Source organism: Neophocaena asiaeorientalis, unplaced genomic scaffold, assembly GCF_003031525.2.
Source record: "Neophocaena asiaeorientalis asiaeorientalis breed wild unplaced genomic scaffold, Neophocaena_asiaeorientalis_V1.1 scaffold210, whole genome shotgun sequence".
NCBI lineage: Eukaryota > Metazoa > Chordata > Mammalia > Artiodactyla > Phocoenidae > Neophocaena > Neophocaena asiaeorientalis.
The window spans coordinates 139025-167021 of record NW_020172282.1 but is presented as its reverse complement, the minus strand read 5'-3'; the positions used below and the strand labels follow the sequence as shown (position 1 = coordinate 167021).

The following is a 27997-nucleotide window of genomic DNA, read 5'->3' as shown; positions in this document are numbered from 1 at the left end:
TTTTTTTTTTTCTGTACGCGGGCCTCTCACTGTTGTGTCCTCTCCCATTGCGGAGCACAGGCTCCGGACGCGCAGGCTCAGCGGCCATGGCTCACGGGCCCAGCCGCTCCGCGACATGTGGGATCTTCCCGGACTGGGACACGAAATCGTGTCCGCTGCATCGGCAGGTGGACTCTCAACCACTGCGCCACCAGGGTAGCCCCAGGCATCACCATTTTGAGGGCTTTTCTAATTACCGTAGTTTGACTATTTCATAATGCATATACTTGAAGTATCAAAATGGATGGGTAATTTTTACACCCAGTTTAAATTAAATTATAATAACCTGTAAGCTTTTATTTCAACGTGTGTAGGAATTAAGATCTCAATGATATGGCTCCTTCAAGATATATAATTCAGATGGAATTATGTTTATTATCTGACTGCACATAATGTTCATTAAAAGTAGCTGTGAAGGAATCTATTATGTAGAGTGACATTCGGAAGGGATTGTTCTTTGTTCTGCTCATTCAACCATGCTGGCACACCTGTTTCTAATTTTGAAACCACCTATGATTACCTCCCAACATCCTGTTGAAATAGCATCATTAGTCAAGTTTTTCTGCTTACTCAAAAAGAAATAGGAAAAGATGAAAATTGTCTGCCATGGCCAAGTTTTTAAAAAAACTTTCATTGTATTTTTCAAAGCTCTTTTTCCCAGTTGAGCCTAATTTTCTTAAGCCGGTAGTAAAGACTTCCAGAATCATACCTAGAAGATTTTGAATAACTGACATTGGGGATAAATAAATCGTATCTGAGAGGTCACTTTTAAAGTACTTGGCCTGAGTTTTGTCGGTTTATGTAGCCATTTGTGACAAGGTATTCAACCATAGTTTTAACATAAATTGTAGCCTGATCTTGTACTTTGGGAAAACTGATATTCACAGAAATGAAAAGAAAGTCAGTTTGTTTCTCTTAATTTATCTTCTGAAGTGGCAATGTGTTATTTTTATTTGATCTAAGCAAAAATGTTACAGTCAAAAACAGCGCTAAAACTTATGAGATTATTTTAGCATTAAACAATAATATATATACATGTTATATGTGGACAAAATAAAATAAAAAATATAATCTTATTATCAGACTAAAATTAACTAGCAGAAACTTATTAAATCCCTTTAAAACTCAGCTTTATGTATCAAATTTGATCACACTGTTGATAAAATAATGCACCTCTCCAGGCTGCCCAACATCATACGCTAGTTAGCCATTATGTAGGTATTAGCCTTAATCTTCTGACATCACCATGTTAATAGGATTCTTATGTAGTTACTAACGGTTAACTGCTCTAAAAAAAAATCTTATTGATCTCTGTTCTGCTTCTCAAAGTTTAATTGCTAAAAATATTTGTTCTGAATTTTTATTACAACTGTAATACTTATTTGTTCTGGATTTGATTTCAGCTGTAATATTTTTATAGCTAAAGATTCTAACATAGCTATAGTGTTTAGAATCTTGCTTTGGAGAAATTTATAATTGTTAGAATAATTGTGTTGGTGTTTTTTTTAGACCTCATCTTCAGTAGGATGTTTGGTTCAAGGTCTTTGATCTCTAGCAATCTGAGAACTAAAGAACTAATTTATATATACAATTGAAGTCTTCGTTCTCTTTCTATGACATCTTTTACTTTCTATTTTCTTTCCTTGCATCTATTTCATAAAGATAATTGTATACAGTAGAAGAGATACAATAATTTCAAATAAATAGGTCCTACTTCTTTTGTTTGAGGGTGTCTGGGGGATAGATTAGAGATTTAGGGAGAATAGTTGTTAATCTGGAATTTATATTATAAGGAAAATACCATCCTTTTGCCTCCTTACTTTTGATGAAGGGCATACATAAGTCTGCTGTACCTACATAACACTTTTTGATTTCACACGAAAGTTTTTTTAAAAGTACTAAAAAACTTTTAAGCAAATTTGAGTTTGTTATTCATCGTTAGATACATATGTGAAAATTTTCGGAAAAAAAGATTAAAATTTACATGACAAACCATCATCAGAGGCTATGACACATAAAATAATTATAGGTGAGAAACTTTATGTATGTCAGTGCACATATGCGGCAATTTAGGTGACTCAGAGTATTACACTGGTAAGATTTATCTTTTCAGTTTAAGCTATGACCAGAGTATAGAGTGCAAGAGAGGAAGTGACAGAAGGTGTGGCTGGAAAGACTGTTCTCAAACTCTGAAGGGGTTTGGATGCCAGGAGCTTTGGGTTTTGTTCTCTAGGAAACAAGAAATCTCGGGAACTTTTAAAGAGAAATCAACATAAGTGATTTTTAAAAGATACATTTGAGAAGATGTGGACAAGATGTGTAGGGGCAAACACCGGTCAGGGGGTTATCACGATAGCCCAAATGAGGGATTATGGTGCTCTGGATTATGTATTAGCAAAGAGCGTTTCTCAGATGCATGCCAATGAGGGTCATTTCCAAGATGGAGCTGAGAGGGCTTTGTTATTGTTTGACTGAGGGAAGCCTGTATAAGAGAAGAAAAAAATCTTGGCATGATGCAGTAACTAGAACAAGAAACATTGGTAATAGAACAGGTGTTGTTTTTATTTTTAATTAAAATTTTTTGCAAGGGGTGTCTGGAGGAAAGAGAAATTTAATTTTAAAGTGTTAAATGGACATAACTGAATAATAGGAAATGCAGGCATGAACCTCAGAGGGAAGGCAGAAACTGGAAATGAGAATTTGAGAGTAACAGTTATATAGGTAATATCAGAAACCATGTCTGCCATAGAATCACCAGATAGAGTATTGCAACTATTTTACCAAAAGGGAATATTGTATTAAAAGGGATTAAGAAAAAAATGATTTAAGGAAGTTGTTTTTTTTTTAATCAAAAGAGCCCAACTGCAAATAAAGGGATTTTTGTAAAAGATGTTTTGAGTTGTTTTAAATGTAGATTAAAAAAAATAATGAAAAGATGAGAACTCAGGAGAAACAAAGATACTATGATTAGAAGAAAATCTTTTTTATTCATAAAATTTATTACAATTTAATGTGAAAAATACCGATTTGGTACTGCTTTGTTAAAACTGATTTTTCTGAGGTGAAAAATATTATGCTACACATATGAAACTGATGACCAAAAAAATTATATCTGCAATCAGATTTTAGGACCTCAAAGGAACATTATATTTAAATTTTCATTTTGGTCATATTAACAACGGAACTAAAAATTAAGTGTTAGAAACCTATAGAAAAAAAGATCTGTTTTTTAAACTTGATTTTTTTTGGTCAATAACTAAATAGCGTAGTGTTACATTTAAGATTGTAATTTAAGAGTGCTAAGTCTCTACTTTTGTTTTTACTAACAAAACTTTATGGCCATCAGGAAGAATTTTAGAGTAGATGGCTTTGCCAGCTACTGGATTACTTTTCGCCAGCCATGTATCCTTACATATCAGGTTGAGGACTGTATTTATTTTGTATTTTTCTTTAAGTCAATAGTTCCGAAGCATTTATTGTTTATAAAATCATGTCTGTATGTGTGTGTGTGTGTGTGTGTGTGTGTGTGTGTGTGTGTGTGTGTGTGTAAATATTGCTACAAAGAGAGTTTGTTAACATAACCTATTCTGGGAACACTTTGTTAAAACTCTAGGTGAAAGCTATCCTGCTATTATCTCGGTTTCTTAAGTCGGTAACCACATCTGTTTTCTCTGTTATTTCAGATCTTATTATTAGGCTACTTAGATTTAGTCAAAACATGTCTTCCCTTATTATCTTTCTCAGTGAGTATGGGAGCGTCTTTGCAAAGAACAGTCTTCTGTGTTGGCATCTTAATCATTTGTGTGGCCAACAAGTGGAGACTGTGTGGATGCTCTTCACCATATGAAAGAAGTTACTCCCTGAGTGTTATATGTGTGAGTGTTTGTGTGTGTGTGTTTTGATGGCGTCATAAATCACTTCTCCTCATCCCAAGTAATAATCAAATTTACTTCTAGTGCAGACTGTTTTTTTTTTTTTTTCTTAGCAGGAAAGCAGTTTAAATTAGAGCTCTGGTTCTCTCAGATCTTTTATGAATTTCCCTGGAAACTCAGCCGCATGTGCTTAGTTCTGGAACACTTGCTGTCAAGTGCAAGAAGAAGGTAGAGATGTTTTCCAGCAGTTTATATGTGAAATAAATTGCACTCCCTCCCTTCATCCATACTTAAAGAGCAAAGAGGACATTTAGAGCAGTAATTTAAAGTAAAGATGCTTCTATAGACAGACTACAAAGAACATGTAAAGTTAGAGAAGTCTCGTAACAATAGAAAGTTCAGGCAAATTGATGCCTGAATTATCCACGTGTTTAATATTTTGCAGGGAAAAGCTTGTTTGAGGTCTATGCAAGTTTTTCTTTTTACCTTAAAAAGGTGCATCACTGGTACCCTGACCATCTCAGTGATGAACTAAAACTGTAATTCCATATTGATGCAAAAATGCCTTGCAAACTCCAATTGCTATAACAATGTAAGGTAAAAGGCAAACAGAAGAAAGGTATCTGGATTGTTGAATCAAGCAGAAAATTTTACTAGAATTTTCTGATAATCTTTATAGGCAGAGAAAAGTTAATGAAAATATACAGCATATTTAACAGATGGTAGAGAATATAAAAGTAAGAAAAAGTGGAATTCTTGGGAGATATAAAAGCAATGTTTTTTTGGAAGCCTGTTGTCAAAAAGTTGAGTGGAACCAGTCAGATTTAATTTTGAAAAACATGTCTATGTAAGGTACCTGAGTAAAGGATTCCTTAGGCAGCTGAAGTAAGTTAGGAATTCAATCTGTATGGTCCAAGTACCAGATCAGGTTCAGCAATCTCAAGTTTGTCCTTTCCAGTTTCTACGGATAGAGTACAAAGGAGTACAAACCACTCTTCCCAAATAGTGTGTGGATGAGAGGGTAATGAGTAGACAATGCCTACTCTTCTAAATCATTCCAATCTTGCCATCCATCTGTAAGTAATCCCCCTTCCTATTCTAAGACCAATTTTTTCCTAAATTTGAGATGCATACTTATATACATAAAGGAAATATCTATTGATAAGTCCAAAGCCTAATTATAAAAGTCACCATAACTGTTTCTTTCATCTGTTTATATTTTTAATGAAAGAAATCTGAATCAAAACAACTCTGTATTATCTAGTGCAATGCTGATGGTCATTCCATCATATCGGTGCTATCTTTTTTAATGGAATTTTTAAAAGAAAATTTGAAATATGTCTAGTAAAATCTGGGATAGGATTTTTTCTAGTTTTTGATGAATAAAATATATTTCATTGCCTAGATATACAGTCTTGTAGCATATTAATATTATTCTCTTTTGAAAATAATCTTCATAGCAACCTTGGGAGCAAGCTGTCAAATTTGAGGACTTTAGGAACTTATGTTTATTAAACGTTGCTTACAGAGATGAAATGTGACTCCAGGGGATATCTATTTTTTATGTCATTTACTTATTTTTTTATGCTTTCTTTGAAACCAACAATAGTAATCATTCACAAGAAAAACATGAATTAACTTCATATTAAACCTCTCCCCAAAATACACTACAGCACAGATATTACTGGGATTTTCATACATTGTATTTCTCAACATATAGTGGACTGCCAAAACATTAATAGTGCAAATCTGTGTTTGACTACAAATGACTCCCTACAAGGCCTGTTTTGATTATTAATAGGATTAATGATTTGCCTGCTCAGTGCAGTTACTGTGGTTTGTAATAACAGTTAATAATGAAAAGACTGAGGCACATTTAAAAAATAGCACGTTTAATAATACAAATTAATTCTATCATACAAAGAATCAGAGAGAAAACATTGTGGAGACAATGCCTTCTCCCTTTTTCTTCATCATTAAGAAACTCTTCTCCTGCGGGTATATTCTGTTTTCATTTTCCGAACACAGAAAAATAAACTGGGTATGTATCATAATAGCCATGAATTTTCTCAAACAAGAGACTCAAATTTTATCATGCTCCCCAAGCTGTTTTGTATCAGGAAACGGGGAAGTTACACTAGTGGTAGAATTGTTTGAGGGTTTGAGGCTAGCCCCTTCTCAAGAACCTCAAAATTGCTTTGAAGTATTGAATAATTTGCCTTCTTTCAGAGTTGCAATGGCTACATGCCTCTACAGAAAGAATACTGCACAGCCCAGTGGTTTTTCATAATGCTTTAGGTGCAGTGATTTTATGAGTGTAGAAGACAGCAGACAGAGCTGCTCGTCTGGGTAAAGAGGAAAGACATAATATGAATGCATATCTCTATGCCCTTGTCCCATAGTCTCGGGAAGACTCTGAGGCATTTCCCCAGAAGCCATGGAGAGTAGCTTGAGATGTACTACTTTATAGGAAATAGAAGTTATACATGTGAAAAAAGTTCACCCATGTAAATATTACAGATTCATCTATCTTCTGATGAGCTTTGCTAATTTCACAAGCAATAAATATATAAAATATGTCTGTATTCTTGTATGGAAGAATATATAGATAGATAGATAGATAGATAGATAGATAGATAATAATACACATATTAATCTGTCCCCAGACAGGGAGGAGATGAGCACTCATAGATGGGAGACCATTTCACTGTACCTTTATGAAAGACTTGGATACTGCATGAGGGGTAATCATCATTGGTTAGACCATTTTCCACTCACCCAGTCATTGTAACATGCCATTTAAAAGACAGCTGGTTACAGATTCTGAAATTCGAATCATTGCTATGTTTCTGTACCACTGCTGTTGCTTTATTAATAGTTATTTTTCACAGTGGAAGTGTAATTATTACAGTTATTTACCTTAGACCTACTTATTACGGCACGTGCTTCCAGCAACCAGATTCCTGGAAATATTATCTTCAATATCTTAGAGTATTTAAGCTCCCTTGCTATCTGTAATGTAAAATTTCATCATAGTACCAAAAAAACCCCAAAACATATATATTGTTATGTCTTTAGAAAAAGTCCATATTACAAATGGTGAATTTGGTGAAGGCCCCCTATCTTCTTTGGTAGAGAACCACAGTCTAAAACCCACCACCACTGGGTACTTAGCAAAGACCAACTTTCAGTTTTAAGGAAAAAAAAATCTGGAACTTGCTGTCTTCCCAGACTAAATAGTAAAGCCAGTGATACCAATAAAATCTGATTATATATGGGTCCCTTCTTTAATGCAGTTTCTCCCAGGAAAGAGTGTTATTCTAAAGTAATTTACCTTCACAGGGATTTCTAAGGTTTAAATGCAAGGAATTACAATTAGACTTTCTAGTTCATATACCAATTTACGTCCGCTCATGTTTTTTTTTAAAGGCAATGCTAGGAAGATTCTTATTTTCAGTTTAATTTACATTGAGGAAATTTGCTGTATATTTCATAATCTTACCTAGAAATGAAAAGATGAAAAGCTTCTAAATCACGTCTAAGATCTACAGCTGAGTGTAATAGAGTTGAATAGATCAGTTAGAGTTGAAAAGATCAGAAGAGCAAGAGCAAAGTCATAACTGCATAGTTCTAATAGTCATGGCAATGCTTTCACTACATGAAAGATTAGAATATCTCTGGCTGTAGCAATACTACTGGGTCCATAGAGCAAACTTATTCCACTTTTCCTCTTTTTCCAGTACTTGATGCCACAAAAAAAAAAAAAAATGTATTTGAAAGTTTGTTTCCCTAAACATGCACTCTAAATATATAAGCTGAAAAATACTTCTGATTATGAAAAACATTCTTAAGAATTTATTAGAAATCTGTTTCTAATTCCTTCTTAAAAAAGAAAAGAAATTTAAAAAAGAAGAAATGATGAAGAATGCAGTAGACAAGTCATATATGTTGTATATATTTTAGACTTAATAAACTCACAGCTGAAGGGAAATTCATTCAATCTGTTTTGCTATGAACATATATACAGTTTATTGCCAATTATAATTTGTGTCCATGCAACTTTCATTGGTTAGAAGTTTTGAAACATGGTTTGTAGACACCAGCACAACTTAAGAAAAGAAAAACAAGCTGAAAAGCCTGGGTTTACTCAAGTCTTTGTCAGGCTGTTGTGATGCATGTAATGGGCCTAGTGTGGAATCAGCACACAATAAATTTTCCTATAGCCATAAAATAAAAGAAAGAGAGAGAGCGTATGAGAGAGCAGACTACAAAAAAAAAAAAAAGGAATTTCAAGAGAGCCAATTTTTGCAAATTTTTTTTGCAAATTGTTATTTCTCTTCATGTAATTTTTAAAAACCTAACTAGTTCTTTATAAAATTAAAAAAAAAAAATTTAATGTAAAGTTCACCCTCCCAACAATTTCCAGTATTGTCAACCACATGCACTTTTTTGTGCAACGGATCCCTCTCCCCCGGAACCACTCCCCCAATCCTGCATGACTGAATCACACAGTGAACAATTCCCCACTTCCCCCTCCCCCAGACCGTTGCAACCACCATTCTACTTTCTGATTCTATGTGCTTGACTAATTTATCGAAAATAAGTGGAATTATGCAATATTTATCTTTTTGTGATGGCTAATTTCACTTAGCATTGTCCTCGAGGTTCATCCATGTTGTAGGAGATGACAGGATTTTCTTCTTTTCTTGAGGCTGAATAATATTGCATTGTATTTATATACCATATTTTCTTTATCTATTCGTTTGTCAATGGACATTTAGGTTACTTCCTTCTCTTGGCTATTGTGAACAATTCGCTTCACGTAATTTTAAATTCAGTTGGAAATTGCAAATTGCTCCATCTCCAATCTGTCTCACATTGTTACTTTGCTTTCCTTTTTTTAGTTTTTAGCAAAGTTATTGAAAATGTGCATATGTACTGACTTAACGTTGACTATATTTTTCTTCCTGTTCAATGCAGACATGTAGATAACAATAAGATAGTCCTGTTCAAGGTGAAATAGCACAGTGATTTGATAAATAATGAAATGCTATTGTCATTGCAGGATGAATCTGCTCCAGCTGACAAACAGTGTAAACCAGAGGCGGCCCAGGGCACTTACTCAACCTCAGCTGTTTCAGGCTCCCAGGAGGTGTTGTACATCAACGGAAATGGGACCTACAGTTACCATAGTTACAGAGGGCTCGGAGGGGGACTGCTAAATCTGAACGATGCTTCTAGTAGTGGTGAGTCTTTATTACATATTATGTTTTTGTGTCCATTTGGGGTTATTAAATTCCCTAAACCTGAGGGAAAAAAATTGAATGAAGTGTTATAAGCAGTAGTCAGTGCCAATCTGTGAAAAACAAGACCATTTAACACATAATGTCCATCTCCCTACCAGGACATCTCCCTATTCAGTTGCTGTTTCTAAAAGTAGCAGCTATTATGCAACTGAATGATTGCTGTTTTATATTCAAAAAATCGCAACTAGAGAGTAGAACATTTTTTACCAAATAGTTATACATTCTTTCCTTGAAGTTGTAATATACTGTTCGTCAAAAATAATGACACCTTTTCTCAATGTTCAAAGAGGTTTTTAATTTGGAAAATTTGAGGCACCAGGAACTTTATTGACTTCATGAAATATACACAGTCATTATACCTAAGAAGATACAAACTGAAACAACACACAGAAACAATCCATGGATCTCCAGCCAACAGCTTGTCAGTGACAATGGCGTGTCCCACCAGCAGTGAGTGGTATACTGGAACCAGCTTGTATGGGCTCGTGCTTGGTAAACTTTTAGGAATTTCTTGAGCTTATATACCAGAATAAATTCCAAATGTGTAATATACAGCCATACATGTATTAGGAATACAGTATATGGGTGAACTTTTTATAACTGGGCTGTAGGAAAAGCGTTCCTAAACTATCCTTAAAATCCAGGGAAAAATAAAGTAAAAATTAAGTGATAAACTCAAAAGTTATTAGCTTCCTATACTACAAAGAGTTAGTAGGCCAATACGTGAAGGTCTTCTAAAAAGAAAGAAATACTAAAAACTGCATATTTAAAAAATAAGGCTAGAAATATGAACACACAATTCTCATAGAAAGCAATGCAAACGTCCCCTAAATACAGCTACTCAAACCCACTCCTAATAAGAGAAATGCAGCTTCTGTCAGATTAACAAAAGTCTGAATATTTACAGAATATTCCTTTGACAACGCTATGGAGGAAATGAGTACTCTCATGCATTGCTTGCAGAAATACAGAAATTTAAAGTAAACTTGACAATATCTAGGAAAATTAAATATGCATTTACCATTTGACCTAGCAGTCTCTTTAGGAATCTCTTGTTAGCAGTTTATCTCAAAGATACACTGGCAAAAATACAAGAAGACATATGCAGAAGGCTATTTGTTACAGTGTTATTTATAAATGCACAAAAAAAGGGTTACCAATAAAAATGTCCATCAAGAGATGGCTGGTTGATTCAATTATAGTGCATCCAAATAAGAGAATAACATGAAGCTATAAAAAGTAAGGTATCTTTATATTCTCCAGATAGTGGAAAGTACTTATAGTATGCTAACATTCATTAAAGAAGGATATATATAATTTTTTTTAATTTACATAGAGACAGGAATGGGGGAGGAACAGTATGAAGAAAGGAATACAAGCCAGAATTCTCTGAGTATACTTGGTTTTCATACTTTGTTTTGTAAATTTAACTTTGAAACAATTTGAGTATTTACATAATTATTAAACAATCTGATTTTAAGAACCCCTAATATTGAAAGAAAAATTATGCAAATGGACTTTATCTGTTTAATGAGTGGTTGGCACAGCCCCATAGATAGGAACTTTTCTAAGTGATCTCGAAAGTCATAATTTGACACCACAGCGTGAAAGCTTATGACAAAACCTTAAACTATTTTCAGTAATGATATTATTCTTTTGGAACTGTTGTCTGTGTATTATAGTTTAAAGCAAATTTGTAGTTATGTTGGTATCAGTGAAAGCTGGGATTTTCAGCAGAGGGCAAAGTAGATACAGGTGTGAAATCAATAAGTTTAAGCAAAAACTCCATAATCTTGTATTTGAATAGGTAGTATCATTGAGAGCTCAGTGTAGTTTTGTTTTAAAAGAAAAACATACTTCCTATCTTTTTCCACTGAAAATGCCTTGGAAACAAAGACCAATTTGAAAATTTGAATTAGGCTTGATGAGCTTCTAATATATTTGGGAGAAAATTCCATTATTAGTATCGAATGAGTATATACTCTAGAAAATTACTTACCTTTACAATACTAGAAACATGCTCCGAGTGTATTCAGGAGTGATTCTGCTGCAAGGCTGGGGCTCTTTGGCCCGCCTTAAAATTAAAGGTCCTGTAAGGACAGGATTACTGAGATTTAGTCTATATCAGTTGCCCTCCAGCTCAAAAGACAGGTGCCTGAAGTGGAAGAGAAAAAGAAAGCAACTTATTTCAGAAAAAAAAATTAAGTTTCAAGTGTATATTCAGTTTTTCAAGAGCCAGCTAGTGAGCCTTCTCAGCTGTTTTCAACTCTTATTTTTATTTGAACAGCAAATCAGCAAGAAAGAGCAAGTCCAAGACCAGAAAAAACATAAACATAAACAAAAGCTAAGCCTTCTTTTAGCCCGTAAAGCTGGAAATGCTAACACTTCTTTTTAAATATTTTATATAAGTAAGAACTGGTAGGTAGTTCAGAACTTAACCACCAAATCAAAAAATTGGGGGAAAAAAAGTTTCGTCACTAAAGATTTTATTGACATAAATTTTTTAGATTTGAAAAATTGTTCATTTAGGAAATTAAGTTATTGAACATTAATAACAATAACTACCACTTATTGTGTCATTATGGTGTTTCAGTGTAGTCTCCATTCAATCCTTATACAGTCCTGTGAGATACACTCTGCAATTTGGGGGAAATTTTTTATAAAACTGAACTTGCCCCCACTTGAAAAAATCATGCCTAGCTACCACTTTCTTTTTTTCTAACATGATTGAAACCTACTTTGTGAGGCTCAGAGGGTTGAGTGACTTGCCAAAAATCCCTCCTTAATAATAAAAGGAGGGGCCAGGATTTGGACACAAGCATTCTGACATGAGAGGCCACATTGTAAACCAATGAGCTGACCATCTGTGTAATAGAATATAATGGAAGCGAGTACTGAAGTAAGTGATAGCCCCTGGTAAGCACTAATCTACTGTCTCCAGAAATTCTCCCATTCTGGACATTTCATATAAATGAATGAATCATTCAATATATGGTCTTTTGTGTCCGGCTTCTTTCACTTAGATGATGTTTTCAAGGTTCATCTATCTTATAGCATGTATCAATGCTTCATTTTTTTATTGCCAACTGATATTCCATTCTATGGATATGTCATACTTCGTTTAGCAATTCATCAGTTGTTTAGCTCAACTGATGGGCACTTGTTTTTTTCCACTTTGGGGTTACTATGAATAATGCTGCTATAAACGTTTATGTAAAAGTTCCCGTATATGTGTTATCAATTCTTTGGGGTATATACCTGAGAGTGGAATTGCTGGTTCATATATGTCGTAGCTCTATGTTTAACATTTTGAGGAAATAACAGACTGAACATGGGCTGTCTTTCAACCTTTTAAAATTTCTCTCAACAAGTCTTACGGTATTTACAGTATGAGTTTTGCACTTCTTTTGTTAATTTTATTGCTAAATATTTCCCTCTGTGATGCTATTGTAGATGGAATGTTTTCCTTAAAACATTATTCTATATTTTTTCTATTTTTTGGAATAGTTTGTGAATTAGTGATATTCTTTATGTGTTTGGTAGAATTCAGGACTGATATTATCTGTGCCTGGGCTTTTCTGGGAGGTTTTTGATTCCTAAATCAATCTCTACTTACTTGTTAGAGGTCTACTTATATTGTCTCTTTCTTCTTGAGTCAGGTAGGTAGTTTGTGTATTTCCAGGCATTTGTCCATTCAGCTGAGTTATTTAATTTATTGATACAAGTGTTCATAATTCTCCTTCCTAATCTTTTTTTTATTTTGGTAAGGTCAGTAGTGATGCTCCTATCGTCATTTCTGATTCTAGTTATTTGAGTGTCCTCCCCTTTCTTTGGTGATTCTAGGTAAAGGTTTTCAGTTTTCTTGATCTCTTCAAAGAGCAAGCATTTGGTTTCATTGATTTTCTTTATGGCTTTTCTATTCTCTATTTCATTGATTTCTACTCCCATATTTATTATATCCTTCATTTTGCTTACATTAAGTTTAGTTTTCTCTTATTTTCCAGTGTCTTAACCTGAAAAGTTAAGACATTTATTCCAAGTCTTTTTTTCTCTTTGTGTACAGGCATTTACAGCTATAAATTTCCTTCTAAGCACTGCCTTATCTGCATTACATTTTTGGTATGTTATATTTTTGCTTTCATTCACCTCAAAGTATTTTCTAATTTCCTGTATCATTTCTTCTTCGGCCAATTGGTTATTTAGTAGTATGTTGTTTAATTGCCATGTATTTGTGAATTTCCCAAATTTCTTCTGTCAATGGCTTTGTATAATTTCAATCCTTTCATGTTTATTGAAGCTGGTTTAATGACCCGGATTATGGTCTATCCTGGAGAATGTCCCACGTGTACCTGAGAAGTATGTATATTCTGCCATTGGTAGTAGGGTATTTTGTAAATGGTATTAGGCCTAGTTGGTTTACAGTGTTGTTCAAGTCTTCTGTATTCTTGTTGATCATCTGCCTAGTTTTTTATATTCATTGTTGTAAGAAGGGTAATGGGATCTCCAACTACTGTTGTTGAATTATTTATTTTTGCCTTTAATTCTGACAGCTCTTTCATTTATTTTGGCACTCTGTCATTAGGTACAGATATTGTTTATATTGTTATGTCCTCTTGACAGAGGATTGATGCTTTTATCATGTAAAATATACCTATTTATATCTAGAAACTGTTTTAAAGTCTATTTTGCCTAATATTAATTATTTATGTAATATCAGGATCAGGAAAAGACAATGGTAACTTAGGTTATCATGTTGATACTAAAAGTGAAGAGAACTGGATAAAGCTTTGGACATGGAAATGACACGTAAAAGAGTATAGAACAGGGGCTTCCCTGGTGGCGCAGTGGTTGAGAGTCTACCTGCCGTTGCAGGGGACGCGGGTGCGTGCCCCGGTCTGGGAAGATCCCACATGCCGCGGAGAGGCTGGGCCCGTGAGCCATGGCCGCTGAGCCTGCGCGTCCGGAGCCTGTGCTCCAAAACGGGAGAGGCCACAGCGGTGAGAGGCCCGCGTACTGAAAAAAAAAAAAAAAAAAAAAAAAGTATAGAAAAAATGTTTACTCAAACACAACCAAAATAATTTATCTCTACTCAATAAATGGCTAAGTAACTGTGGGAGCCCAATGCCAAATGAAAAATGTGGGGCCTCTTATTTAAGAGTTAAGAATTTCAGGATGGTGACAACAGAGCATTAAACAAATCGTGAGACATTTCTGAGCAGAATCCTGTGGGACTGCACATTTCATGGCCCACTTTGCTCCTTTGATTTATTCAGCAAGTTGGAGGAAGCGTTGTGTTTTGATGAAAAAGGCAGGGAGCTACTGGTGAGGAAAAAGAAAATATATACAATGAGGGAAAAGATTGAACACAGAAGTGAGAATATTTTTAGAGAGTTTTTTTGAGAAGAGAGGAGAGAACTTTGGAGCAACTTCCGATCAAGAGTAAAAATTGAGAGGGAAATTAAAGAGAAAATGTTGCTATGAATTATTAATGAGCAGGGCTCCAAAAGTTTGCTTGCCCTTCTACCCATTCTCCACAGAGAAACCAAGGTAATCTTTAAGAAAAGGAAAACCTGATCATATTACTTCATTATCTAAAGCCCTTCTATGGGCTCTCATTGTTCTTAGAAAAATGACATTACCCAGTTCTTCATGCCTCAGGGTCCTCCCTCCTGAAGTTTTCTTTGATCATTTTTTACCCCTACATCCCTCATTTATTGCTCATTTCTAAATCTTGAACTCCACGTCTAGATCAGGTATAGCCATAACTCTAATAGCATCCCGAATTTGTCCCTTGAAGCGTGTACCACAGTGCACATACATATACCCACACACATGTAATCACAATACACTGGTATTCAGTCCCCAGTTGTATTGTTCAGTGATGGTCAAAAGCCACATAGGAAATCTGGCATAGGTTCCAGGTATGCAGCCATATAAGTGAGCAGTTTTTATAGAAAGTTTTATGAGAAAACACTTTATATAAATTTGTCATTTGAATGTAGGTACTATGGTGCTGTGATGAGGTCTGCCTTGTATATAATTCTCCCCCCCAAAAAAAACCTCAGCACCATAGAATGACAGAATCTAAATGGACTTGAAAAATAATTTAATAGCAACATCTTTATTTTTTAAAGGCTATTAAGAAAGAAACAAAAAAAAAAAAAAGAAAGAAGCAGGCTAGGAAAAATAGATGACTTGCTCACACAGGTTGACTTTTTGGGTGTTTAGTTAATGCGTCTTCTGACTTTTTGTATGGTGAGATAAAGATCTCTTAAAGACACAACAAAGAACAACTCTGAGCAATTCAGATCCTGTATTGCTGAGAAGAAACCGGAGTAAGAGAATAACCAGAATGGCATGCAGCAAATTTAAAATGAGGCGGCTTTCTTTGAGCAATGGCCTTGGACTGAGTGTAATTGAGTGAAAAAAGAAAAAAGAAAACGGAAGGCAAAGACTAGTCTAAGCAAATAGCAACTTTAGGCTTAAACCCAAGAGAGTTTCTCTAGCTCACGTTTGAGAAAGGACTCAAGCTATAGTACTGGTAGCAAGGCAAATGGTTAATTTCATGTTGTGAAGGAGCTTTAAATAACATTTCTTCTCAAAAACACATTCTACCTGTAACACTGGTATTGGCTCCTGCTGTTTTGATTTTGTTTAGTTTTTGCTTTTTTAACCACAGGAGGGCACCTAGATTGATCAGACCTGCAAATCCCTTTATTTGGGGACTTTCTTCATAAATTCTGGGAACCCCAGACATTCTGACTTTTAAACATGGTATTATCTTTAGCTTAGTTTTTCATGTGTAAAACATCAGAATAGTCATTCCCTATAACAGATTTGGAGCTGTGGGGAAAAAAAACCATATACATATACATAAATCTCGAGAGCTAAAAAGGCATAGCAGAAGATTAGCATGATATGAGATGCCAACATCATATCTGATGGCTGACAACTACAGTTAATCTAAGTCTGAGAATACTTAATTTTAGAATTTGTAGAGATATTCTGAAAAGTGTGGAAGGGAGCAGCAACTTTCAAGAGACCAAGTTGAATTAGTTACGCATCTGACTTAATTTACAAAGCAGATGAAGACAATCAGAATTCAGACCATTAATGGAGAAACTGGGAGGTAATTTGAGTTGGTAGCATAAACAGGAGGGCAAAGATTGAAAGAGATATAGTGTTTGCAGAACCTTTTAAACTAATGTAATAAGAACATGAACTCTGCAGGTTATACTATGTTCAAGAAGAATGTGAAGGCAGAAGAATGGAAAAGGATACCTTAAAAACATTTGGATTTAATTTAACAAATATTTGGGGGTTCTCACGTTCACTTCACTGTAATAACTACTTTCTTAGTCTGTTCGGGCTGCTATAACAGAAATAGCATAGACTGGGTGGCTTAAACAACAGACATTTATTTTTTCACAGCTCTGGAGGCTGGGAAGTCCAAGATTAAGGTGCTGGCAGATTTGCTGTCTGGTGAGAGTCTGCTTCCTGTTCCATAGAGGACCATCTTTTCACTGTGCCCCTTTCACATAGTGGAGGAATCAGGGAGCTCTCTGAGGTCTCTTTCTTATAAGGGCACTAATCTCATTCATGAGGGCTCTACCCTCATGACCTAATCACCTCCCAAAGGCCCTACCACCTAATACCATCACACTGAAGATCAGATTTCAGCAAATGAATTTGGTGGGGGGAGGGGGATGCAAACATTCCGTCTATAGCTGGTGCATTAAGAGGAAACAAATTGAATAAGGCAGAATCACTGACATTAAGAAACTAACAGATCAAAAAGATAAAACATTCCTCCTCCTCTTGTCTAAACATCAAAACTCTTTAAGACTGATTTAAATCGTACTTCCTCTGTGAAACCTTACTCTACCTTGCCTCTCACTCTTCCACTCTTTGGAAGATTAATCACTCTCCTGCATGTACCTTTATTCTAGCACTTATCTCACTGTATTATGACATGTGTTTTCAAATATTTTTCCCTAAATAGATGTGCACTCCTTGGAAGCAGGAACTCTGTCTTATTCATCCCTTGAATAAGGCCAGAAATATAGTAAGTGCTCAATCATATCGGCTTAATGAGTGAATAAATTTTTAAAAATAGAACACCTAGTGCCAAAGTCAAAAAAAAAATACAAAGAGAATTACTGATATATATTGGATGGCAGGGTGAAGGGTTTATCTTAGATAAAGCAAAGGGCTCAGTGGTTGAAGTTGACAATTCTGTGGGTGAAAGAGGAAGGCTCCAAAGAGTTCTATAAACTCCTGCTTAAGTTTGAATATGGTAGCAATAGTAAAAGCCCATGTTGGAGACTTCATAGCGTGGAAAGGGTGCGCTTCAAATCCTTTGTTAGCCAACCTCCATTTGTTTAGGGCTGGCAAGGGTCTGCACCCAACAATCCAAATTTTCAAGTTGGAGTGTTATCAAAATGACAGCAGTTACAGTTTTTATAAAGAACTTATTCAAATCATCCCACTGAAATGAGAAGCAAGCAAGCAGCCAATCCTGCCATTATTATCACATCCAATTACATAGGACTTTGGAATGCTTTCTATCAGGAAGTTCACATTGAGCTGTCTGAAGAGGGCAATTGTTCGCTGCAGTCATCCACTGGATCTGTCGAGTCTAAATTATATGCAAAATGCATAAGTTAACTACTGATGTTTCCTCTCCACAAACCCCATCGGGCAGACTTTTCGATTTGTTTTTCAACCCTCATGTAAACTGGGCTGATATACAGATCACAGTCTAACAAGACCAAATTGTAGTAATGACCATAATAACATTTGTATAGCGATTTCTAGTTTGCCCAAATCTTTATATCTGTGATCTTCTTCGCTCCTCACTAATATTGAGGATTGTCAGCTGTTAAGATGCTTTGGATCACAGCCTCTAATTATGAGCCTAAAGGAGCTTGGCCGTAAGATTCACCACCACACCAGAGCTGGCTCACAGTAGTGTGACTGGCTTGGTATGTGGCTATTGCTGTCCCTCAGCATCCACATTCTGAAACATCACTTCTCATCTGAACTTTTCAAAGGAGTGCTTCTGTTCATTTACTGTCTTCGCTCCTCATCTACCGTTTACTCTTCAATCCACTGTAACTTGCTTATGCCAACATTTGGCTGAAACTGGTCAGGTTAAGTCTATCAGTGATTCCATCTATGGCCAAACTAAAAATGCTTTCTGCCCTTGACCTTACCAGATGTCTTGGGTGTATTTGAATCTGTCGATAACTAGAGCCTTGAAACATCCACTCTCTTGGCTTCCATGTCACCTGATCACCAGATAATTCTTCTCCTGCTGCCTTGAGTCCTTTCCCTCGACCCACGCCCTTCCCTGCTGGGTTTCTCCTAGCATCCTTCCCTCGTCAATTTAATCCTCTTGTTCTGCACACTGCCCAAAGGAGAGCCCACTAGCTCTCATGGTTTCAACTTCAGAATGTGCCAGAAGCTGCATAATCTCCCCCATGCTTTGCCTTGAGCTTCAGATTTTATATCCAGTTGTCTGCCACATAGCTTGATCCAGGTACCCCAAGAAACCTCATATTTAATTATTTAAGAGTGAATTCTTCAACCCCACAGACATTATTGTCTGTTTCTGAGGTTATCTCACACAGAAATGCCCTCCCCTGCACCTGATCTGTATCAGCTATTACCTTCTCTATGATTATTTTCTGGTTGCTTCACCCATTAACTTTACTTCCTTTATGTCCCCATGATACTGTAGGCATACCTCTTTTTTTTTAACCTATTATGTGCTCTTTTTTATACTAGATTGTACAGTCTGAGGGCAAGCAAGGTAACTTTTTCTGACCATCATATCATCAGTGTCAGTAGGTAACCATCTTATATTATGGCTCAATGAATAGTAAATGGATAAATGAATGACTCAGTGAAAGAAATGATTTCAATAAAATATTGTACCTCTTTAGAGAATTTAATTAAATCTAATTGAGCATGGGGAAAATCAGTTGAAGTTGAGGATATCTTCTTAGTGTTTGTTGTCTTCTCCTCTTAATACTCCAAAGACCACAATACTGGAAGAAAAGTATTTCATGTCAAATATTTGCGACAAATATTTTGAAATACCCATGTATGTTCTGTTTTAAAATGTATTCAGTTTAAGTCCTCTGATTCAGGAAAGAAATGTTTAACATAGTTATGTAGGGAACTGGGAAGGTATACTTTTTACTTCGACCTTACCTTCTTAATAACTTGTTCTGGCTCACTAGCCATGTGGAAACAAGGAGTGCAAATGCATGGAGAGAAAACCATCTTGCTCCAGGAGACCAGCTGGGTGTTTCGGGTGTGAAAAATACATAAGATCTGTTATGTAAAACTGTGTAGATCATGATTTTATAGAGTAGAGCCTAAAGTAGTTCACAGAGGTTAAGCAATGCCCTCTGGGTAATTCATATGTCCTTTACACAATGGGGAAGATCCACATGATAATAACACAGTATGTGAAGAAAGGCAATTGTGTGACCTAATAGAAGTCAACATGATTGGGATTATGCAGTTATTATATCTCAGTAGAGTTCCAGTAAACCTCACTGAGTTGTCAAGGCATATTCTACAGCACATAGTGGGAACTTCACTTGTATCTAGAGATTTTTCCACCCCCGTGCCCAAATTATTGTAACTATTCTTAGTAAGTCCATTTCTCCCATGTGTGTTCCTTTGATGACCTGACTTTGAATCAGAGTATTTTCATACTTTAAATACTACTGCTTGTCCTTATTTTGATTATTCTGCATTTCTTTCAAATACAAGTTTATCAACATCTGTGCTATCCAGTACGATAGCCACTAGCCACATGTGGCTATTGACGTTTAAAATTAAATAAAATTTAAAATTCAGTTCCTCAGTCACACTGGGACACAGTTCAAGTGTTCAACTGCCAAAGTGGTGATTGGCTACTGTATTGAACAGCACGGAACATTTCAATCACCACAGAAATTTCTATTGAATAGCACTGACTCTAGGCTCTAATTGTCTCACCTACACCATTGTATTGACCCTTGGTTGGCTTTATTATTGTAGAAAACCTTTTCTACATTTATTTCAGTGGCTCCTTGCCTTTAATTATGTATCATTCACTCCTCAATGAAATAAATGAGGTCAGTGAATAACCTTATGAAAACTTAATTGGTGATTCTTAAATAATAATGCTTTTAATTCAAACTACTCAGCTTTTACATAACTTTCAGTTATCTTAGCAGTCTGAGAAGAGCTAATAATAACTTGTAACATAGGTGTTGAAAACCTTTTGGCATAGGCTGGGATTACTTTAAAACCAGAAACAAATTTTTAGAGAATTTCATTGTAACAGAGTTTGTAATTATGCATTTAGAGAAAGCAGGCCTAAACTCCACAAATTTGAAATGTGACCACAATTTTGACACTGAGCTCATTCTGTTTTTCCAGCTCTTCTACATACTAAAATAATAACCTAGAATTCAACTGAGACCGAATTTTTTGCACACATGTATATTGAGATACATAGAGTTTCAGCGAGATGATGCTTACTTGTAAATTTTAATGATTGGAAATTATGTTAACCATTTGCTGGAAAATGATATGAATTATCTGCAAAATAAAATGAAGCATCTTTCAGTTTATCTGACTGAGCCCTCATATCTTCCAGCAGGTTTCTGTAGATCAGGGAGCCTCAGAGAAAGGGCTCTGAAAAGAGAGGTGAGTGACCTTGTGTTTTCCCTGGACTGCCCAGCACGTGTAATTGATTTTATAGCTCAATATTGATCAGGCCTTTCTGGCAGAAGCTTTCTAAAAGCCTGTTCTCTACAGTAAAATGGATCTTATGTACTCTTAAGATCCTCTTGAGAATTTTGTGTTTGTGCCTACTCACTGAAGAGATGGAAAGAAAAGACTTTGTTAGTATTCTCAGACCTTTCTTCTTGAGCCTGCTGGTATACCATTCAGGGGCTTTCCAGGTGGCATGAGTTCATTATGGTTGGCTTGGGTTGCTTTTCTTAACAACCTCCTTTGAACTTTGACATGTCCTCTGGTAATCTCTCTAACAAACCAGTTAAAATTTCCTGGCCTTGCCAGCCCTCAGCTCCAGGAAGGAGGTCTCTTGGGGAGTTCAGAATGTTCTACTTTTCTAGGAAGTCAGAAATACCACTCTCTGTATGGAAATTGAATTAGCTACTTTCTATATTCCTCCTTCCTGGCTTCAGGTATTGATGCACCTTTCTGAAACAGGCACCGAGCTGCTCCCTTAGCCTCCTTAGAGATCTTGAGTCTGCCTAAGAGCGTAGGAAAGCTAGAGTTGCCTTATTTTTTTCTCTTGCATGCTAAAAAATTCAAATTCCAAGTATGATTACAATTAGAATGCTAATATTTCCTTTTGTGATTTCAAGGCACACAGTCATTTAAAATGACATTTGGCTCTTGACTAATATACAAAGGCTTTTTCTGAAACCCTTTCTGCCATCCAGGTACAAGTGCTAGAACTTGTACATTCACACATAGAACATTCACACAGTGCAACTTTGCCTCCTGAGCTGCCATTGGGTTCACTCACTCAGACCCAGAATTAACAAAAGATTACAAAATTAAATGTGTCATGATTAACATTCTGACCAATATCGCTATGGTCACAGGGAGAAACAAATTATTTCCGGTAATTTAAGCCCATTAGGGAATATAATCCTCTTCAGTACTCTGAATGTATCTATAGGTAGTTTGTACACTACTCTATATTTAGGGATTTTTTTTCTAGTTCCTATTTCTGGCAATATAAATTTCTCTTCATTGTTCTTTGAAGAAGTATGGTAGGAACAATCATGTTTTCTTAACACAGTTCCTGAAAACATATTTATAAACGCAGTGTGTCTATAATTAGGAGAAAAGTCATACTATGTTTATTTTTGGTGTGATCTTTCCAAGCAGACATATTCTTCTGTGTTTATAATAATCACCTCATTCATATCCTCATCTTCCATGGGCTATTCTCCCACCACTCTGTCCAACGATGGCCTGTTCCCATGATTTCTTTGTTTCCTGTAAAATATTAATTTGCTTTCATTGCAACTTAAAAACAAAGATGAGAAATTGGAGGAGGACATTGACCTCCATGGATTGATTTCGTCAATCCCATCTCCCTTCACATGCACAAAAAAATATTTTGTCTAGATTCATAAGAATGGTCCTGTTTAACATTTATATCTCTTGACTGTTGACAAAGCAAATATTTGATAAGAAATTATTGAGGGAATGCAGGCATGTGCACTCTGTCTCCAAACACTGCTTCTTAAAATTCTACATTCCTTGAATATGTATTTTTACCTACAAGTTTTATTGACTAAAAGATAAGGATAATCTTTCAGTGTAAATACTTTGTATTTCACATGAGTTATTGTTTCCTTCATAGTTTTGGATAATTGTAAATTAAATGTGGACATTTATTTTTATTGAGATATAACTGACATTTAACATTGGGTAAGTGTAAGGTGTACAATTTGTTGATTTAATACATTTATATATTGCAATATGATTTCCACCATAGTGTTAGCTAACACCTCTAGCATGTCAAATAATTATCTCTTTTTGGGGGTGGAAACAATTAAGCTCTAGTCTTTTAGCATCTTTGAAGTTTAAAATACAGTATTGTTGTCTACCATCCTGTGCTGTGCATTAGATCTCTAGACCTTATTTACTACTTGTTTCAAGTTTGTAACCATAAACAGCATATCCCCAGTTCCACCACCCTCCAGACCCTGGTAACCACCATTCTGCAATACGTTTTTATGAATTTGGATTTTTTTAGGTTTTACATATAACCTATGTACTGTATGATAAGTGATATCATACAGTATTTGTCTTTCTCTATCTGACATCTCACTTAGTATAATGCCCTCAAGGTCCATCAGTGTTGTTGCAAATGGCAGGATTTCCTTCTTTCTCATGGCTGAATAATTTTCTATTGTGTGTGTATGTGTGTGTATATATATATGGATACACAAGTAATGGTATATAAACAAGTAGTTTATATGTATATACCACTACTTGTTTATCCATTCATCCATTAACAGACACCACTTAGGTTGTTTCCACATCTGGCTAGTGTGAATATCGCTGCAATAAACATGGAAGTGGTTATATCCCTTCAATATCCTGTTTTGATTTCCAGAAGTAGAATTGCTGGATGATATGATAGTTCTAATTTTTTGAGGAACCTCCATGCTGTTTTGCACAGTGACTGAACCAATTTACATTACCACCAGCAATGTACAAGGATTCCCTTATCTCTACATCCTTACCAATGCTTGTTTTCTCTTGTTTTCTTGACAGCCATTCTGACACATGTGAGGTGGTTTTGATTTGCCTTTCCCTGTTGATAAGTGACATTCAGCATCTGAAAGTACCTGTTAGCCATTTTGATGTCTTCTTTGGAAAAATGTCTATTTTGTTCCTCTGCCCTTTTATTTAACATTTTATTTTATAGGAGTATAGGTGATTAGCAATATTGTGCTGGTTTCAGGTGTACAGCAAAGTGATTTAGTTTTACATATACATGTATCTATTCTTTTTCAAATTCTTTTCCCATTTAGGTGGTTACATAATACTGAGCAGTGTTCCCTGTGCTATACAGTAGATCCTTGTTGGTTATCTATTTTAAATATAGCAGTGTGTACATATCAATCCCCAACTCCCAGTCTATCCCTCCCCCCGCCAACTTTCCCCCCAGTAACCTTAAGTTCATTCTCTAAATATGTGAGTCTGTTTCTGTTTTGTAAATAAGTTCATTGGTATCACTTTTTTGGGTTCTGCATATAAGCGATATCATATGATATTTGTCTTTCTCTGTCTGACTTACTTCACTTAATATGATAATCTCCAGGTCCATCCATGTTGCTGAAAATGACACTATTTCATTGTTTTTAATGGCTTAGTACCATTGTGTATAGGTACCACATCTTCTTTATCTATTCAGCTGTGAATGGACACTTAGGTTGCTACCATGTCTTGGCTATTGTAAACATCACTGCAATGAACATTGGGGTGCATGTTTCCTTTCGAACCATGTTTTTCTCTGCATATATGCCCAGGAGTGGGATTGCTGGATAATATGGTAGCTATATTTTTAGTTTCTTGAGGAACCTCCATCCTGTTGGTGGGCATGTAAATTGGCTGTACCAATTTACATGCCCACCAACAATGTAGGAGGGTTTCCTTTTCTCCACACACTCTCCAGCATTTATTGTTTGTAGACTTTTTGATAATGGCCATTTTGACTGGTGTGAGATATCTCAGTGTAGTTTTGATTTACATTTCTCTAATAACTGGCAATGTTGAGCATCTTTTCATGTGGCTCTTGGCCATCTGTATGTCTTCTTTGGAGAAATGTCTCTTTAGGTCTTCTGCCCATTTTTTGATTGGGTTGTTTGTTTTTATGGTATTAAGCCACATTAGCTGTTTGTAAATTTTGGAGACTTATCCCTTGTCAGTCTCATCGTTTGTAAATATTTTCTGCCATTCCGTGGGTTGTCTTCTCATTTTGTTTATGGTTTCCTTTGCTATGCAAAAGCTTTATAATTTAATTAGGTCTCATTTTTTAATTTTTGTTTTTATTTTCATTACTATGGGAGATGGATTGAAAAAGATATTGCTGCGATTTATGTCAGAGAGTGTTCTGCCTATGTTTTCCATTAAGAGTTTTGTAGTATCTGGTCTTACATTTAGGTCTTTAATCCATTTGGAGTTTATTTTTGTGTATGGTGTTAGAGAATGTTCTAATTTCATTCTTTTACATGTAGCTGTCCAGTTTTCCCAGCACCATTTATTGAAGAGACTGTCTTTCCTCCATTGTAAAGTCTTGCCTCCTTTGTCATAGATTAATTGACCATGGGTGTGTGGGTTTATTCTGGGCTTTCCATCCTGTTCCATTGATCTATATTTCTATTTTTGTGCCAGTACCATACTGTCTTGATGGATATATCTTTGTAGTATAGTCTTAAGTCAGGGAGCCGTTTTTTAATTGGATTGTATTTTTTGTTGTTGCTATTGAGTAAGAATTTTTGTATCCTGGATATTAACCTCTTATCGGATATGTGGTTTGCACATATGTTGTCTCATTCTGTAGTTTACCTTTTCATTTTGTTGACGATTTCTTTTGCCGTGCAGAAGCTTTTTAATTTGATGTTGTCCCATTTGCTGATTTTTGCCTTTATTGCTTGTGCTTTTGATGTCATATCCAAAAAAATAATTGCCCAAACCAATGTTAAGTAGATTTTACTATTTTCTTGTAGGAATTTTATGGTATCAGGTATTCTTGTATGTCTTTAATACATTCAAGCTAATTTTTATGAGCAGTGTAAGATATGGTTCCAATTTCAATTTTCCCAGCATCATTTTTTTCAATTTTCCCAACACTCTCCCCAGTGAGTGGTCTTGGCTCCCTTGTCAAATATTAGTTGACTGTATATACAGAGGTTTACTTCTAGGCTCTTGTTTCTCTTCCATTTGTCTATGTGTCTATTTTTATGCCAGTTCCATACTGTTTTATTTACTCTAACTTTATTGTGTAGTTTGAAATCAGGAAGTTTGATGCTTCCAGCTTTATTCTTCTTTTTCATGATGGCTTTGGCTATTAGGATTATTTTTCTATTTCTGTAAAAAAAAGTATTGAAATTTTGATCAGGATTGTGTTGGATCTATAGATGGCTTTGGGTAGTATGCACATTTCAGTAATATTAATTCTTCTAATCCGTGAACATGGAATATATTTCCATTTGTGTCTTCAATTTTTGTTTCATCAAGGTCTTGTGGTTTTCATTATATAGATTTTCACTTGTTTAAATTTATAAGTATTACATTTTTTTTATTCTATTGCAAATGGGATTATTTTCTTTATTTCTTTTTCACATGTTTCATTGTTAGTTACATAAACACGGTTTTAGGTTAAATAAATTGAATTAATAAAAAGAAAAAGTCAGGGCTTCCCTGGTGGGGCAGTGGTTGAGAGTCCGCCTGCCGATGCAGGGGACATGGGTTCATGCCCCGGTCCGGGAAGATTCCACATGCCGCGGAGCGGCTGGGCCTGAGAGCCATGGCCGCTGAGCCTGTGCATCAGGAGCCTGTGCTCCGCAACGGGAGAGGCCACAACAGTGAGAGGCCCACGTACCGCAAAAAAAAAAAAAAAAATCAGTGGTTTCACATTTCTTATAGAATAAAATGCAAATGTATTACCATAAAAAATACACATAACTGATTTCTGGATGTTGATTCTATATTCTGCAACATTACTGAATTTGTTGATTATTCCCAACAGTTATTTTTGGTTGAGTCTTTAGAAATTTCTATATATAAACTAATAATATCTCCAAATATCTCCACTTTCTGATTAGATGCTTTTTATTTCTTTCTCTTGCCTAATAGCTCCAGTTAGGACTTCCAGTACCATGTTTAAGAAGATTGGTTAGAGTGGACACCCTTGTCATGTGCCTGATCTTAGATGAAAAGCTTTCAGTTTTTTGCCATTGAGTAAAATGTTAGCTCTGGTTTTATCCTATATGGCCTTTACTATGTTGAGGTATGTTCTTTCTATACACAATTTGTTGAGGGTTTTTTTTTTAATTACCATGAAAAGACATATTTTGTCAAATGCTTCTGCAACTATTGAGATGATCATATGATATTTTTTCTGCCATGCTATTAATATGAGGTATCACATTTATTGATTTGCTTATATTGAACCACCCTTGCATCCCAGGGATAAGTCCCACTTGGTCATGGTGTATAATTCTGTTAATGTGTTGCTGAATTAAGTTTACTAATATTTTCTTGTGAATTTTTGCATCTATATTCATCAGAGATATAGATCTATAGTTTTCTTTTTTTGTAGTATCCTTCTCTGGCTTTGGTATCCAGAAAGTTCTTCCACCATGAAATGAGTTTGAAGTGTCCCCACCTATTCAAATTTTTGGAAGGGTTTAAGATGGATTGGCACTCATTTTTCTTTAAGTGTGTGGTAGAATCCACCTGTCAAGTCTACCATACTGTTTTATTTTTGTTTTATTACATCTTTATTGGAGTATAATTGCTTTACAATGCTGTGTTAGTTTCTGCTTTATGCGGCACGTGGGATCTTCCCGGACTGGGGCACGAACCCGCGTCCCCTGCATCGGCAGGCGGACTCTCAACCACTGCGCCACCAGGGAAGCCCTGTCTATATCTTTCTGACTGACTTCACTCTGTATGACAGATGCTAGGTCCATCCACCTCATTACAAATAGCTCAACTTCGTTTCTTTTTATGGCTGAGTAATATTCCATTGTATATATGTGCCACATCTTCTTTATGCATTCATCCGATGATGGACACTTAGCTTGTTTCCATGTTCTGGCTATTCTAAATAGAGCTGCAATGAATATTTTGGTACATGATTCTTGAATTATGGTTTTCTCAGGGTATATGCTCAGTAGTGGGATTACTGGGTCATGTGGTAGTTCTATTTGTAGTTTTTTACCTCCATACTGTTCTCCATAGTGGCTGTACCAATTCACATTCCTTTTGGAGATTAATCCATTGTCAGTTGCTTCATTTGCAAATATTTTCTCCCATTCTGAGGGTTGTATTTCATCTTGTTTATGGTTTCCCTTGCTGTGCAAAAGCTTTGAAGTTTCATTAGGTGCCATTTGTTTATTTTTGTTTTTATTATATTTCGCTAGGAGGTGGGTCAAAAAGGATCTTGCTGTGATTTATGTCATAGAATGTCCTGCCTATGTTTTCCTGTAAGAG

At 35.5% G+C, this 27997-nt stretch overlaps 1 protein-coding gene across 3 annotated transcripts in view; it reads left to right on the top strand.

Annotated features, from left to right (window-relative positions):
• The window catches only part of NOL4 (nucleolar protein 4), a 280542-nt gene that overhangs the window by 229380 nt on the left and 23165 nt on the right, over positions 1–27997 (top strand). For all 3 annotated transcript variants that reach the window (XM_024764488.1, XM_024764479.1, XM_024764470.1), the window contains one exon: positions 8977–9157. In XM_024764488.1, the coding sequence (XP_024620256.1) occupies positions 8977–9157 (181 nt within the window). The remainder of the gene's footprint in view (positions 1–8976; positions 9158–27997) is intronic.